This window comes from Gadus macrocephalus, chromosome 12 (genome assembly GCF_031168955.1).
Source record: "Gadus macrocephalus chromosome 12, ASM3116895v1".
Taxonomy (NCBI): domain Eukaryota; kingdom Metazoa; phylum Chordata; class Actinopteri; order Gadiformes; family Gadidae; genus Gadus; species Gadus macrocephalus.
This window is the reverse complement of record NC_082393.1, coordinates 60,866-74,725: the sequence shown is the minus strand read 5'-3', so window position 1 is coordinate 74,725 and position 13,860 is coordinate 60,866. Positions and strand designations below refer to the sequence as shown.

Below are 13,860 nucleotides of genomic sequence, written 5' to 3'. Positions count from 1 at the left end.
ACAGAAACCAAACTGGGAGGAGTTCCTTCTTCCTGGCCGAGATTCTCTTAAAGGGCCGAAACCCTTATTATGACCAGATACACAGCCATATTATGACCAGAGAAATACCCTTATTATGACCAGATTAACGCCCTTATCATGACCAGATAGACACTTTATTATGACCGGTTCAACACCCTTATTATGACCAGATACACACCCTATTAACCAGATAAAAACCCTATCAACCAAATAAACACATTATTAACCAGATAAACAACCTATTAACCAGATAACACCTTATTAATGACCAGATAAACACTTTATTAATGATTTATTAACCTCCTTAAAGTGCTAACCCTAACTCTACAAACCCTTAAACTTCTAACACTACTATATAGCACAATACGACATATACCACTATATAATATGTTAACAATAGCAAACTATTCTTTTTTGTGCATGAAAGACTATGTTAAAATCCATTGAATTAAAGGTGTAGTATGCGGTCCCTGTATCAAGGAGCATTTTATTAAGGGTATCTTCTTCACAATAACATCTGATGGCACTGAATCATAACAATTCTCATTACCATGAGAACTACCTATTACACCAGTCTATACATGTATGAGTCAGTCCCGGGCCCAATTTGGAAAGTCAAATCTCCTAACCTTTATGCCACCTTTCCTTAACCTTTGCGGAAACGGTCATCGGGTCAAGGCGAGATAAAAAGGTGCTTCTTTTCAAAGATAGAAAAAGACAACACTGTTTAAAATGAATTGCTCACTTTTTTCAACCGACATAATTGCACAATGGAGAGTATTGCTGACATAAGTCTCTAGCTTGAAACTACAATTTTCGGGATCACAAAAAGCTCTCTTTCGATCCATGTGTAGAATCAATTGAGTTGGGTTTGGCCAACAGACATATTTTAGGCCACTTGAAACCTAATTCACATGTGAAAAAATAGAGGCTAAACTTATGTTGATGTTGAAATGAACGGCCCCCAGTACCTTTCCTAAGCATGTTCAGAACTCCAACAACCTTTCCTCCAAGTATTTCCGGGTGAACTCGTCAGCATATCCAACATTTGTACATTGACATTATTTTGTATTCAAGTGACTTAAACAATATTTGAGACTTTAACCCTGACCCTAGTAACCGTAACCCAACTCCATGTTGGAGACAATTGCAACTCTATTGGAGACTAACCCTTAACCAACTCCATATTGAGACTCTAAACCAAACCCTAACCCAACTTCATTTTGGAGACTAACCCTTACCCTACTAACCCAACTCCATATTCAAGACATTTCTGTTCCTCAGGTCTTGGGACCGGGGATCTCTGGCAGTAACACTTATCGAAAACATATCACACCATCATGTGAGGACTTCAGGGCAACCAGGTAGGTGGTCCTCCAAGACCCTACCGATAGTCCAGGACCCTACCGATAGGCCAGGACCCTACCGATAGACCAGGACCCTATCCCTAGACCAGGACCCTACCCCTAGTGCAGGACCCTACCGATAGTCCAGGAACCTACCCCTAGCCCCTATCCCTAGACCAGGACCCTACCCCTAGACCAGGACCCTACCGATAGTCCAAGACCCTACCCCTAGTCCAGGACCCTACCCCTAGACCAGGAACCTACCCCTAGACCAGGACCCTACCGATAGTCCAGGACCCTACCCCTAGACCAGGACCCTACCCCTAGACCAGGACCCTACCGATAGTCCAAGACGCTAACCCTAGACCAGGACCCTATCCCTAGTCCAGAACCCTAGTCCAGAACCCTACCCCTAGACCAGGACCATAACCCTAGTCCAGGACCCTACCCCTAGTCCAGGACCCTATCCCTAGACCAGGACCCTATCCCTAGTCCAGGACCCTAACCCTAGACCACGACCCTACAACTAGACCCTATCCCTAGTCCAGGACCCTATCCCTAGACCCTACCCCTAGTCCAGGACCCTACCCCTAGTCCAGGACCCTATCCCTAGACCAGGACCCTATCCCTAGTCCAGGACCCTATCCCTAGACCCTACCCCTAGTCCAGGACCCTACCCCTAGACCAGGACCCTATCCCTAGACCAGGACCCTATCCCTAGACGAGGACCCTATCCCTAGTCCAGGACAATACCCCTAGTCCAGGACCCTACCCCTAGTCCAGGACCCTATCCCTAGTCCAGGACCCTATCCCTAGACCCTATCCCTAGTCCAGGACCCTATTCCTACCCCTAGACCCTATCCCTAGTCCAGGACCCTATCCCTAGTCCAGGACCCTACCCCTAGTCCAGGACCCTATCCCTAGACCCTATCCCTAGTCCAGGACCCTATTCCTACCCCTAGACCCTATCCCTAGTCCAGGACCCTATCCCTAGACCAGGACCCTATCCCTAGACCCTACCCCTAGTCCAGGACCCTACCCCTAGACCCCATCCCTAGTCCAGGACCCTATTCCTACCCCTAGACCAGGACCCTACCCCTAGTCCAGGACCCTATCCCTAGACCCTACCCCTAGTCCAGGACCAGCGGAGCCTCACCTGCGATCAGAGAGATCCAGACCCGCTGTGGGGGTGGCAGCTCGCTCTGGTCCTTCCAGGGGGCATCAGCCATGTCTGGAGCAGCCCTAGTGAGGACCGCCACGCGAGGCAGCCAGACCGCGCCTCAGGTGGCCTCCTCAGGTTTCTGCTCATATCGCCGCCCCGTGACGTTGTTCCACCGAGCAAAGGTGTGAGTTTCAGCTGCCTCGAGTTACTCTCGGCATTCACTGATAACCAACATTCAGCTCAACTTGTTTCCTACACTTGTTCCCTTCATTCAGCTCACTTGTTTCCTACACTTGTCCCCTACATTCAGCTCATTAATTCTGCTTCCAGTGCATTGGAACCCACAACAAAGCATCTTGGTCACAGTATGAGCAGCATGTTCTTCTATAGACCCGGTGTTTGACCCCGTCAGTGTATTCTACAATTGGCCCTATATATTAGGTATCAAGGTTAGGGTTGGCCCAAACCCTATATATACATATTAGGGTTAACCCTAACCCTATATATATTAGGTATCAAGGTTAGGGTTAACCCTAACCCTAATACCTAATATATTAGGGTTAGGGCTAACCCTATATATTAGGTATTAGGGTTAACCCTAACCCTATATATTAGGTATTAGGGTTAGGGTTAGCCTTAATACCAAATATATAGGGTTAGGGCTAACCCTAACCCTATATATTAGGGTTAACCCTAACCCTATATATTAGGTATTAGGGTTAGGGCTAACCCTATATATTAGGTATTAGGGTTAGGGCTAACCCTATATATTAGGTATTAGGGTTAGGGCTAACCCTATATATTAGGTATTAGGGTTAGCCCTAACCCTATACAGGTCATACTCCGAAAATTAGAATATCGTGCAAAAGTTCATTTATTTCAGTAATTCAACTTAAAAGCCCAAACAAATACATTATGTAGACTCATTACATGCAAAGTGAGATATTCCAAACATTAATTTGTTATAATTTTGAAGATTATTGCTTACGATTTATTAAAACCCCAAATTCAAAATCTCAGAAAATTTGAATATTGTGAAAAGGTTCCATATTGTAGGCTCAAAGTGTCACATTCGAATCAGCTAATTAATCCAAAACACCTGAAAAGAGTTCCTGAGCCTTTAAATGGTCTCTCAGCCTGCTTCAGTAGGATTCACAATCATGGGGAAGACTGCTGACCTGACAGTTGTTCAGAAAACCGTCATTGACACCCTCCACAAGGAGGGAAAGCCTCAGAAGGTAATTGCAAAAGAAGTTGGATGTTCGCAAAGTGCTGTATCAAAGCACATTAATAGAAAGTTAAGTGGAAGGGCAAAGTGTGGAAGGAAAAGGTGCATAAGCAGCAGGGATGACCGCAGCCTGGAGAGGATTGTGCGCAAAAGACCTTTCAAAAGTGTTGGAGAGCTTCACAATGACTGGACTGAGTGCATCAAGAGCCACCACACATAGACGAATCTGTGAAATGGGCTTTAAAAGTCGTATTCCTCTTGTCAAGCCGCTCCTGAAAAAAAACGTCAGAAGCGTCTTACCTGGGTTAAAGAAAAAAATAACTGGTCTGTTGCTCAATGGTCCAAAGTCCTCTTTTCGGATGAGAGCAAATTTTGCATCTCATTTGGAAACCAAGGTCCCAGTGTCTGGAGAAAGATTGGAGAGGCACAGAATGCAAGATGCTTGAAGTCCAGTGTGAAGTTTCCACAGTCTGTGTTGGTTTGGGGAGGCATGTCATCTGCTGGTGTTGGTCCACTGTGCTTTATTAAGACCGGAGTCAACGCCGCCGTCTACCAGGACATTTTAGAGCACTTCATGCTTTCTTCAGCGGACCATCTTTATGGGGATGCTGACTTAATTTTCCAGCAGGACTTGGCACCTGCCCACACTGCCAAAACTACAAAAACCTGGTTCAATGACCATGGGATTACTGTCCTTGATTCGCCAGTAAACTTGCCTGACCTGAACCCCTATGGGGCATTGCCAAGAGAAAGATGAAAGACATGAGACCAAACAATGCCAGAGCTGAAGGCCTCTATTGAAGCATCCTGGTCACCATAACACCTCAGCAGAGCCACAGGCGGATAGCATCCATGCCACGCCGCATTAAGGCAGTAATTCTTGCAATAGGGGCCCAAACCAAGTACTGAGTACATATGCATGATTATTCTTTTCATAGGGCCATCATTTCTTTATTTAAAATCCTTTTATTGATTTCATGTATATTCAAATTTTCTGAGATTTTGAATTTTGGGTTTTCGTAAACTGTAAGCCATAATCTTCAAAATTATAACAAATAAAGGCTTGGAATATCTCAATTTGCATGTAATGAGTCTACATAATGTATTAGTATGACCTTTTAAGTTGAATTACTGAAATAAATGAACTTTTGCACAATATTAAAATTTTCCGAGTATGACCTGTATATTAGAAGGCTCCTGTTGGAGTGAGTCCTACAGCCCTCCATACCCAGGGGTTAGTGAGTCCTACACCCCTCCATACCCAGGGGTTAGTGAGTCGTACATCAATCCATACCCAGGGGTGTGTGTGTGTGAGTTGAAAGCACTGATATACAACCACAATAAATCATGGATCACTTTATTATTGAGGAAAGCCCTGAGACTGAAGAAAACACAGCAGCCAATAGCAAGTCCTAGTGTACTAGGGTTAGAGGTACAGTCCTAGGGTTAGGGGGTACAGTCCTAGGGTTAGGGGGTGCAGTCCTACAAGTTAGTCCTATAGTCCTAGGGTGTGGAGTAAAGTACTACAGGTTAGTACTAGGGTACTAGGGTTAGGGGTACAGTACTAGGGTTAGGGGTACAGTACTACAGGTTGGTCCTAGGGTTAGGGGTTAGTACTACAGGTTAGTACCAGGGTTAGAGTACTACAGGTGAGGGTTGGAGAGTCCTGCTCCTTGACATTCGATGATAAAGGTGGGGTTGTTGGTCTGATCGTCGTCTGACTGGGAGATTGTAAACTTGGCCTGAAAAATACAAATAAAAAAATGCAGTCAGCAATTGTATTTACCTCACCTAGAGCTAGACTTACATGTCTAGCTCACAGTCTAGACCTACAGGTAGAGCCCCCAGTCTAGACCTACAGGTAGAGCCCCCAGTCTAGACCTACAGGTAGAGCCCCCAGTCTAGACCTACAGGTAGAGCCCCCAGTCTAGACCTACAGGTAGAGCCCACAGTCTAGACCTACAGGTAGAGCCCACAGTCTAGACCTACAGGTAGAGCTCACAGTCTAGACCTACAGGTAGAGCTCACAGTCTAGACCTACAGGTAGAGCCCCCAGTCTAGACCTACAGGTAGAGCCCCCAGTCTAGACCTACAGGTAGAGCCCCCAGTCTAGACCTACAGGTAGAGCCCCCAGTCTAGACCTACAGGTAGAGCCCCCAGTCTAGACCTACAGGTAGAGCCCCCAGTCTAGACCTACAGGTAGAGCCCCCAGTCTAGACCTACAGGTAGAGCCCACAGTCTAGACCTACAGGTAGAGCCCACAGTCTAGACCTACAGGTAGAGCCCACAGTCTAGACCTACAGGTAGAGCCCACAGTCTAGCCCTACAGGTAGAGCCCACAGTCTAGACCTACAGGTAGAGCCCCCAGTCTAGACCTACAGGTAGAGCCCCCAGTCTAGACCTACAGGTAGAGCCCCCAGTCTAGCCCTACAGGTAGAGCCCCCAGTCTAGCCCTACAGGTAGAGCCCACAGTCTAGACCTACAGGTAGAGCTCAGTCTAGACCTACAGGTAGAGCCCCCAGTCTAGACCTACAGGTAGAGCCCACAGTCTACCGGTTTCATGGTGAGGTGCCCGAGTTAGCTGCTGCGCTACGTGGTGAGGTACCTGAGTTAGCTGCTGCGCTACGTGGTGAGGTACCTGAGTTAGCTGCTCCGCTACGTGGATGGCGGTCTGGGTGTGCAGGGTCACGGGGCCGCAGCGTATCCGGGAGGTGCCGCTGGCCAAGGCCATGAAGATGATCAACTGAGCGTGAAGGAAACGTTACAATGAGTAAAACCTTGTGGAAAGCAGGGAAGGATTGTAGTAGGTTAGCTTGAGGGTTACCTGGTCTTGTAGAAACTCGTCTACACAGCCGTTATGTCGGAGGTTCCTCAACAACATCTCGGCAGCCTCGATGCCCACCTTGTCTGCGTACACTCCTGCATCACGGGACAGAGGTGGACTATGAGACCGTCTCCTAACCCAGAGGTGGACTATGAGACCGTCTCCTAACCCAGAGGTGGACTATGAGACCGTCCCCTAACCCAGAGGTGGACTATGAGACCGTCCTAACCCAGAGGTGGACTATGAGACCGTCCCCTAACCCAGAGGTGGACTATGAGACCGTCTCCTAACCCAGAGGTGGACTATGAGACCGTCTCCTAACCCAGAGGTGGACTATGAGACCGTCTCCTAACCCAGAGGTGGACTATGAGACCGTCCTAACCCAGAGGTGGACTATGAGACCGTCCTAACCCAGAGGTGGACTATGAGACCGTCCTAACCCAGAGGTGGACTATGAGACCGTCCCCTAACCCAGAGGTGGACTATGAGACCGTCCTAACCCAGAGGTGGACTATGAGACCGTCCTAACCCAGAGGTGGACTATGAGACCGTCCCCTAACCCAGAGGTGGACTATGAGACCGTCCTAACCCAGAGGTGGACTATGAGACCGTCCTAACCCAGAGGTGGATTATGAGACCGTCCCCTAACCCAGAGGTGGACTATGAGACCGTCCTAACCCAGAGGTGGACTATGAGACCGTCCTAACCCAGAGGTGGACTATGAGACCGTCCTAACCCAGAGGTGGACTATGAGACCGTCCTAACCCAGAGGTGGACTGTGAGACCGTCCTAACCCAGAGGTGGACTGTGAGACCGTCCTAACCCAGAGGTGGACTATGAGACCGTCCTAACCCAGAGGTGGACTATGAGACCGTCCTAACCCAGAGGTGGACTATGAGACCATCCTAACCCAGAGGTGGACTATGAGACCGTCTCCTAACCCAGAGGTGGACTATGAGACCGTCCTAACCCAGAGGTGGACTATGAGACCGTCCCCTAACCCAGAGGTGGACTATGAGACCGTCCCCTAACCCAGAGGTGGACTATGAGACCGTCCTAACCCAGAGGTGGACTATGAGACCGTCCTAACCCAGAGGTGGACTATGAGACCGTCCTAACCCAGAGGTGGACTATGAGACCGTCCTAACCCAGAGGTGGACTATGAGACCGTCCTAACCCAGAGGTGGACTATGAGACCGTCCTAACCCAGAGGTGGGCTATGAGACCGTCCTAACCCAGAGGTGGACTATGAGACCGTCCCCTAACCCAGAGGTGGACTATGAGACCGTCCTAACCCAGAGGTGGACTATGAGACCGTCCTAACCCAGAGGTGGACTATGAGACCGTCCTAACCCAGAGGTGGACTATGAGACCGTCCCCTAACCCAGAGGTGGACTATGAGACCGTCCCCTAACCCAGAGGTGGACTATGAGACCGTCCCCTAACCCAGAGGTGGACTATGAGACCGTCCCCTAACCCAGAGGTGGACTATGAGACCGTCCTAACCCAGAGGTGGACTATGAGACCGTCCTAACCCAGAGGTGGACTATGAGACCGTCCTAACCCAGAGGTGGACTATGAGACCGTCCTAACCCAGAGGTGGACTATGAGACCGTCCCCTAACCCAGAGGTGGACTATGAGACCGTCCCCTAACCCAGAGGTGGACTATGAGACCGTCCTAACCCAGAGGTGGACTATGAGACCGTCCTAACCCAGAGGTGGACTATGAGACCGTCCCCTAACCCAGAGGTGGACTATGAGACCGTCCCCTAACCCAGAGGTGGAGGGTTAGGGTTAGGGTTAGGGTTAGCTAACCCTAACCCTAACCCTAACCCTATATGCACTGAGCTAGGGTTAGGGTTAGGGTTAGGGTTAGGGTTAGCTAACCCTAACCCTATATGCACTGAGCTAGGATAAGACGCTACACCATGCCAAGTACTATCTTTAAGGACCAGGATGTACAAACATACAGGTTAGTCATCAAGTACACTCGTAGGGGTAGGGGTACAGTACAGGGGGTACAGTCCTAGGGTTAGGGGTACAGTCCTAGGGGTACAGTCACAGGGTTAGGGGTACAGTCCTAGGGGTATAGTCCTAGGGTTAGGGGTACAGTACAAGGGTTACAGTTCCGTGTGAAATCGTCTCACCTTTCTTTCCAAGAGATGAACCTGCGAACACACAGCCGGTGGAGGACTCTGCGATGATTCTGGAGGACAGAATGATAAGGGAACGCTCTTTAAGGGGTTATCCACGACATTAATGTTAAGGGAACGCTCTTTAAGGGGTTATCCACAAGAGTAATGTTAAGGGAACGCTCTTCAAGGGGTTATCCACGACAGTAATGTTAAGGGAACGCTCTTTAAGGGGTTATCCACGACAGTAATGATAAGGGAACGCTCTTTAAGGGTATATCCACGACAGTAATGATAAGGGAACGCTCTTTAAGGGGTTATCCACGACAGTAATGTTAAGGGAACGCTCTTTAAGGGGTTATCCAAGTACCGTTCCTCAAGTGTAACTAGTTAACATGTTCAGAGTTACTAGTTTACATGTTCAGACAATGACTAGTCAAGTCAAGGTGAAGGTTTAGTCAAGCTAGTTAACATGTTCAGACTAGTGAAGTTATTGTGATGGGTTAGTCAAGCTAGTTAACATGTTCAGACTAGTGACTAGTGAAGTTATTGTGATGGGTTAGTCAAGCTAGTTTACATGATGCCGTTTCCGTTCCCACAGGCCTGGTCCTTCTCCTGCAGTGAGGGGATGCTGATGTAGAGGTCTTTGATCTCCCTCCTTATGGTCCGCACTGCTGCGGTGGACATGTCCTTAGCCAGCTGCAACACAACATGGCCGCCAGCGTCAGGGTACACACAACATGGTCGCCAGCCTCAGGGGAATACACAACATGGCCGCCAGCTTCAGGGTACATACAACATGGCCGCCAGCTTCAGGGTACACACAACATAGCCGCCAGCGTCAGGCTACACACAACATAGCTGCTCTATGAAGGACCTCCGTCAATAAAACATACGGTAAGAACTGTTCTATATTTGTGTTAGAACCTATAGGTTTTAGGGTTTGTGTTACTATTTAGGGTAAGATCATCTGCTTTAGAGATACCTCTTAGGTTGTGGCATTATCATTACCTTATACGTTGTCGCATTAGCGTTACCTTATACGTTGTAACATTACCTTATAGGTTGTAACATTAGGGTTAGCGTTACCTAACAGGTTGTATCATTAGCGTTACCTTATAGGTTGTAGCATTAGGGTTAGCGTTACCTTACAGGTTGTCGAGTTACCTTGCAGGTTGTCGAGTTACCTTGCAGGTTGTCGCGTTACCTTGCAGGTTGTCGCGTTACCTTGCAGGTTGTCGCGTTACCTTACAGGTTGTCGAGTTACCTTACAGGTTGTAGCGTTACCTTACAGGTTGTCGAGTTACCTTACAGGTTGTAGCGTTACCTTACAGGTTGTAGCGTTACCTTACAGGTTGTAGCGTTACCTTACAGGTTGTAGCGTTACCTTACAGGTTGTAGCGTTACCTTACAGGTTGTAGCGTTACCTTACAGGTTGTAGCGTTACCTTACAGGTTGTAGCGTTACCTTGCAGGTTGTAGCGTTACCTTGCAGGTTGTAGCGTTACCTTGCAGGTTGTAGCGTTACCTTGCAGGTTGTAGCGTTACCTTGCAGGTTGTAGCGTTACCTTGCAGGTTGTAGCGTTACCTTGCAGGTTGTAGCGTTACCTTGCAGGTTGTAGCGTTACCTTGCAGGTTGTAGCGTTACCTTGCAGGTTGTAGCGTTACCTTGCAGGTTGTAGCGTTACCTTGCAGGTTGTAGCGTTACCTTGCAGGTTGTAACGTTAGCGTTACCTTATAGGTTGTATTGTTAGCGTTACCTTATAGGGTAGCACCCCAGCCACGAAGGCCCGCCCATAGATCTTGGTGATGGTGCCTCTCTCCGTCATGGTGATGGGACTCAGCTGTTTGATGGGGTTGACCGTCACCACCACCTCTCCCCCCCCTTTAGGGTAGTAGCCCCTGTGGATGGTCACACATACAGCTGGAACATCTGGGAGCACGCAAGGCTTACAATACGAGTGAACACACGTTATACCAACTCACAGCTCCTGAAGACAAGGGAATACCAAACGGCTAAGTGCAAGGCAGTATAAAGTGCAATTTGGAACCTTTAATAATGTGGACCCCATCTTGATTTACCTCATTTTAACGTCACAATCAAAATGGACGCCGAACTTCTCCAGGGTTGGCTTGAAGACCTAAAAAAAAGATATGAATTAATGGATGAATTGTAGTCTACAGACAGCGTGGTCCACAGACAGCGTGGTCTACAGACAGCCTGGTCCACAGACAGCCTGGTCCACAGACAGCGTGGTCTACAGACAGCCTGGTCCACAGACAGCCTGGTCTACAGACAGCCTGGTCCACAGACAGCCTGGTCTACAGACAGCCTGGTCCACAGACAGCGTGGTCCACAGACATCGTGGTCCACAGACAGCCTGGTCTACAGACAGCCTGGTCTACAGACAGCCTGGTCCACAGACAGCCTGGTCCACAGACAGCGTGGTCCACAGACAGCCTGGTCCACAGACAGCCTGGTCCACAGACAGCCTGGTCCACAGACAGCCTGGTCCACAGACAGCCTGGTCCACAGACAGCCTGGTCCACAGACAGCCTGGTCCACAGACAGCCTGGTCCACAGACAGCGTGGTCCACAGACAGCCTGGTCCACAGACAGCCTGGTCTACAGACAGCCTGGTCCACAGACAGCGTGGTCCACAGACAGCGTGGTCCAGACATCGTGGTCTACAGACAGCCTGGTCTACAGACAGCCTGGTCCACAGACAGCCTGGTCTACAGACAGCCTGGTCTACAGACAGCCTGGTCTACAGACAGCCTGGTCCACAGACAGCCTGGTCCACAGACAGCGTGGTCCACAGACAGCGTGGTCCACAGACAGCCTGGTCCACAGACAGCGTGGTCCACAGACAGCCTGGTCTACAGACAGCCTGGTCCACAGACAGCCTGGTCCACAGACAGCGTGGTCCACAGACAGCCTGGTCCACAGACAGCCTGGTCCACAGACAGCCTGGTCCACAGACAGCCTGGTCTACAGACAGCCTGGTCTACAGACAGCCTGGTCTACAGACAGCCTGGTCCACAGACAGCCTGGTCCACAGACAGCGTGGTCCACAGACAGCGTGGTCCACAGACAGCCTGGTCTACAGACAGCCTGGTCCACAGACAGCCTGGTCCACAGACAGCGTGGTCCACAGACAGCCTGGTCTACAGACAGCCTGGTCCACAGACAGCGTGGTCCACAGACAGCGTGGTCTACAGACAGCCTGGTCTACAGACAGCGTGGTCTACAGACAGCCTGGTCTACAGACAGCCGTTACCTTCACAGTGTAGTCAATCTGAGGAGCCATCTCGGCGTTGGTCCCTCCCTTCAGACAGAGCTGTGTCGAGGCGTCGGTGAACAAGGCACAGGGGAGTGACGCCTGGAGCAGCAGCCCCACACTCCTAAAGACAGACCACTCGTTAGGACTGGTTGGGATAACCTACTGACCCACTAGTCTAGTGGACTACAGGAATAAAGCAACTGACCCAGCTAGTAAACTAGAGTAATGTTTCTACTGCCCTAAAAGTCTGGTTAACTAGAGTAATGTTTAAACATACCCAGCATTCTGGTTAACTACAGTAAACAAGAGAAATGTATTAGTTAACTAGAGTAATGTTTGGACTGACCCGGCGGTCTGGTTAACTAGAGTAAACTAGAGTAATGATTCCACTAACCCTGCAGTCTGGGGGTCTGCGAGGTGGTCCCCAGAGGTGATCTTTCCCGGGTTCAGGGTTATCTCTGTGGAGCCGATGGCTGCTCCATCAAGACTTCCGGCACAAATGTCTCGAAGCAGCTGCAGGCCACAAAGGTGCTGCGGCCTGGAGGGAACAGATAGTCGTTTAGTTACAATCTGATTCAGTCCGTGTTCATATACCAGAATACATCCTAGCCCTAACCCTCTCTGGTCCCATCGGTTAACACCGTCTACTACAGCTAGCCTTGGTCTTAACTTGGGTTAACCAAGTTACCTTAGTCATAGAGTTAGGATGACCTGGTCTTAACTAGGGTTAACCGGTATTAACAAGGGTTAACCAAGTGACCTTAGTCCTAGAGCTAGGGTTGACTGGTTTTAACTAGGATTAACTGATTTTATCTAGGGTTAACTGGTCTTAACTATCGTTGACTAGGTTACCTCAGTCCTTCAGTTAGGGATAACGGCCTCCTGGAGTTAGGTTAACTGTCTTAACTAGGATACCTCAATACGGGATTAAGGTTTAACTTGGGTTAACTAGGTTACCGGAGTCCTGGGGTTAGGGTTAACTAGTCTTAACTACCTGAGTCCTGGAGTGGTTCGGCCGGCTCGGATCTTGCTGATCTTGATGGCGGTTCCAGTGATGCAGCTCAGCGCCGCGGAAACCCTTAGGATCTGTCCGCCCTGGAAACCAATTCTAACGCCTTAGTTTATACAAGAGAGGGCTCGATAACGAGTTAGTTTAAACTGCAGAAGGGGTCAATAACAAGTTAGTTTATACTGGCGAAGAGCTCGATAACGAGTTAGTTTATACTGGAGAAGAGCTCGATAACGCGTTAGTTTATACAGGAGAATGGCTCGATAACGCGTACATCATTATTATATATCTACTATATTACTAAGATGTACAATTGACTAAGAGCAAACAGCGTACACATGTTTCATGGGTTATATATATGTTCATATCTAGTTTATCAATATGATGTACAATGAGAACACACGGGGTACTTCATGGGTTACAGAAATATATACGGGGGTACTTTATATATATATTTCTCCGGAACTACTCACTCCCTCCATCACACTACCGTCCACCTCCAGAGTTGTCGAGTCCATTCTGCTGCTGGGGAGTTTTAAAGTATAGCAACTATCGTAATATTACTAATATCGATCTATTTTCACTAATAAGACCAGATGTGTGTAAGCTAGAGAATGAGAGTGTTTTTATTTCTTCTTCTCCGGAATAGTTTCACACCAGAGCCTTATCGCCCCCTGCAGGTCCGGACTGGTTTCCCACCACAGCATTACCGCCCCCTGCTGGTCCGGACTGGTTTCCCAGCAGAGCCTTTACGCCCCCTGCTGGCCTGAAGGGAGATCATTGTTTATACTAATATTTCTATATATTATATTAAGTCATCTATCCACATGTTGTCATTATGCATCCATGATTCA

At 48.7% G+C, this 13,860-nt stretch overlaps 1 protein-coding gene across 1 annotated transcript; it reads right to left on the bottom strand.

Moving 5' to 3' along the window:
- Positions 1-5,100: 5,100 nt before the first annotated feature.
- Positions 5,101-13,672, bottom strand: rtca (RNA 3'-terminal phosphate cyclase). Its single transcript, XM_060066484.1, has 11 exons — positions 13,480-13,672; positions 12,992-13,092; positions 12,392-12,535; positions 11,995-12,118; positions 10,796-10,854; positions 10,474-10,615; positions 9,292-9,413; positions 8,730-8,788; positions 6,582-6,676; positions 6,396-6,500; positions 5,101-5,499 (listed from the first exon to the last, which is right to left on the bottom strand). Exons 1-11 carry the CDS (start codon positions 13,522-13,524, stop codon positions 5,401-5,403), a joined length of 1,095 nt encoding a protein of 364 aa, XP_059922467.1. The 5' UTR covers positions 13,525-13,672; the 3' UTR covers positions 5,101-5,400.
- Between the last annotated feature and the right edge of the window lie 188 nt (positions 13,673-13,860).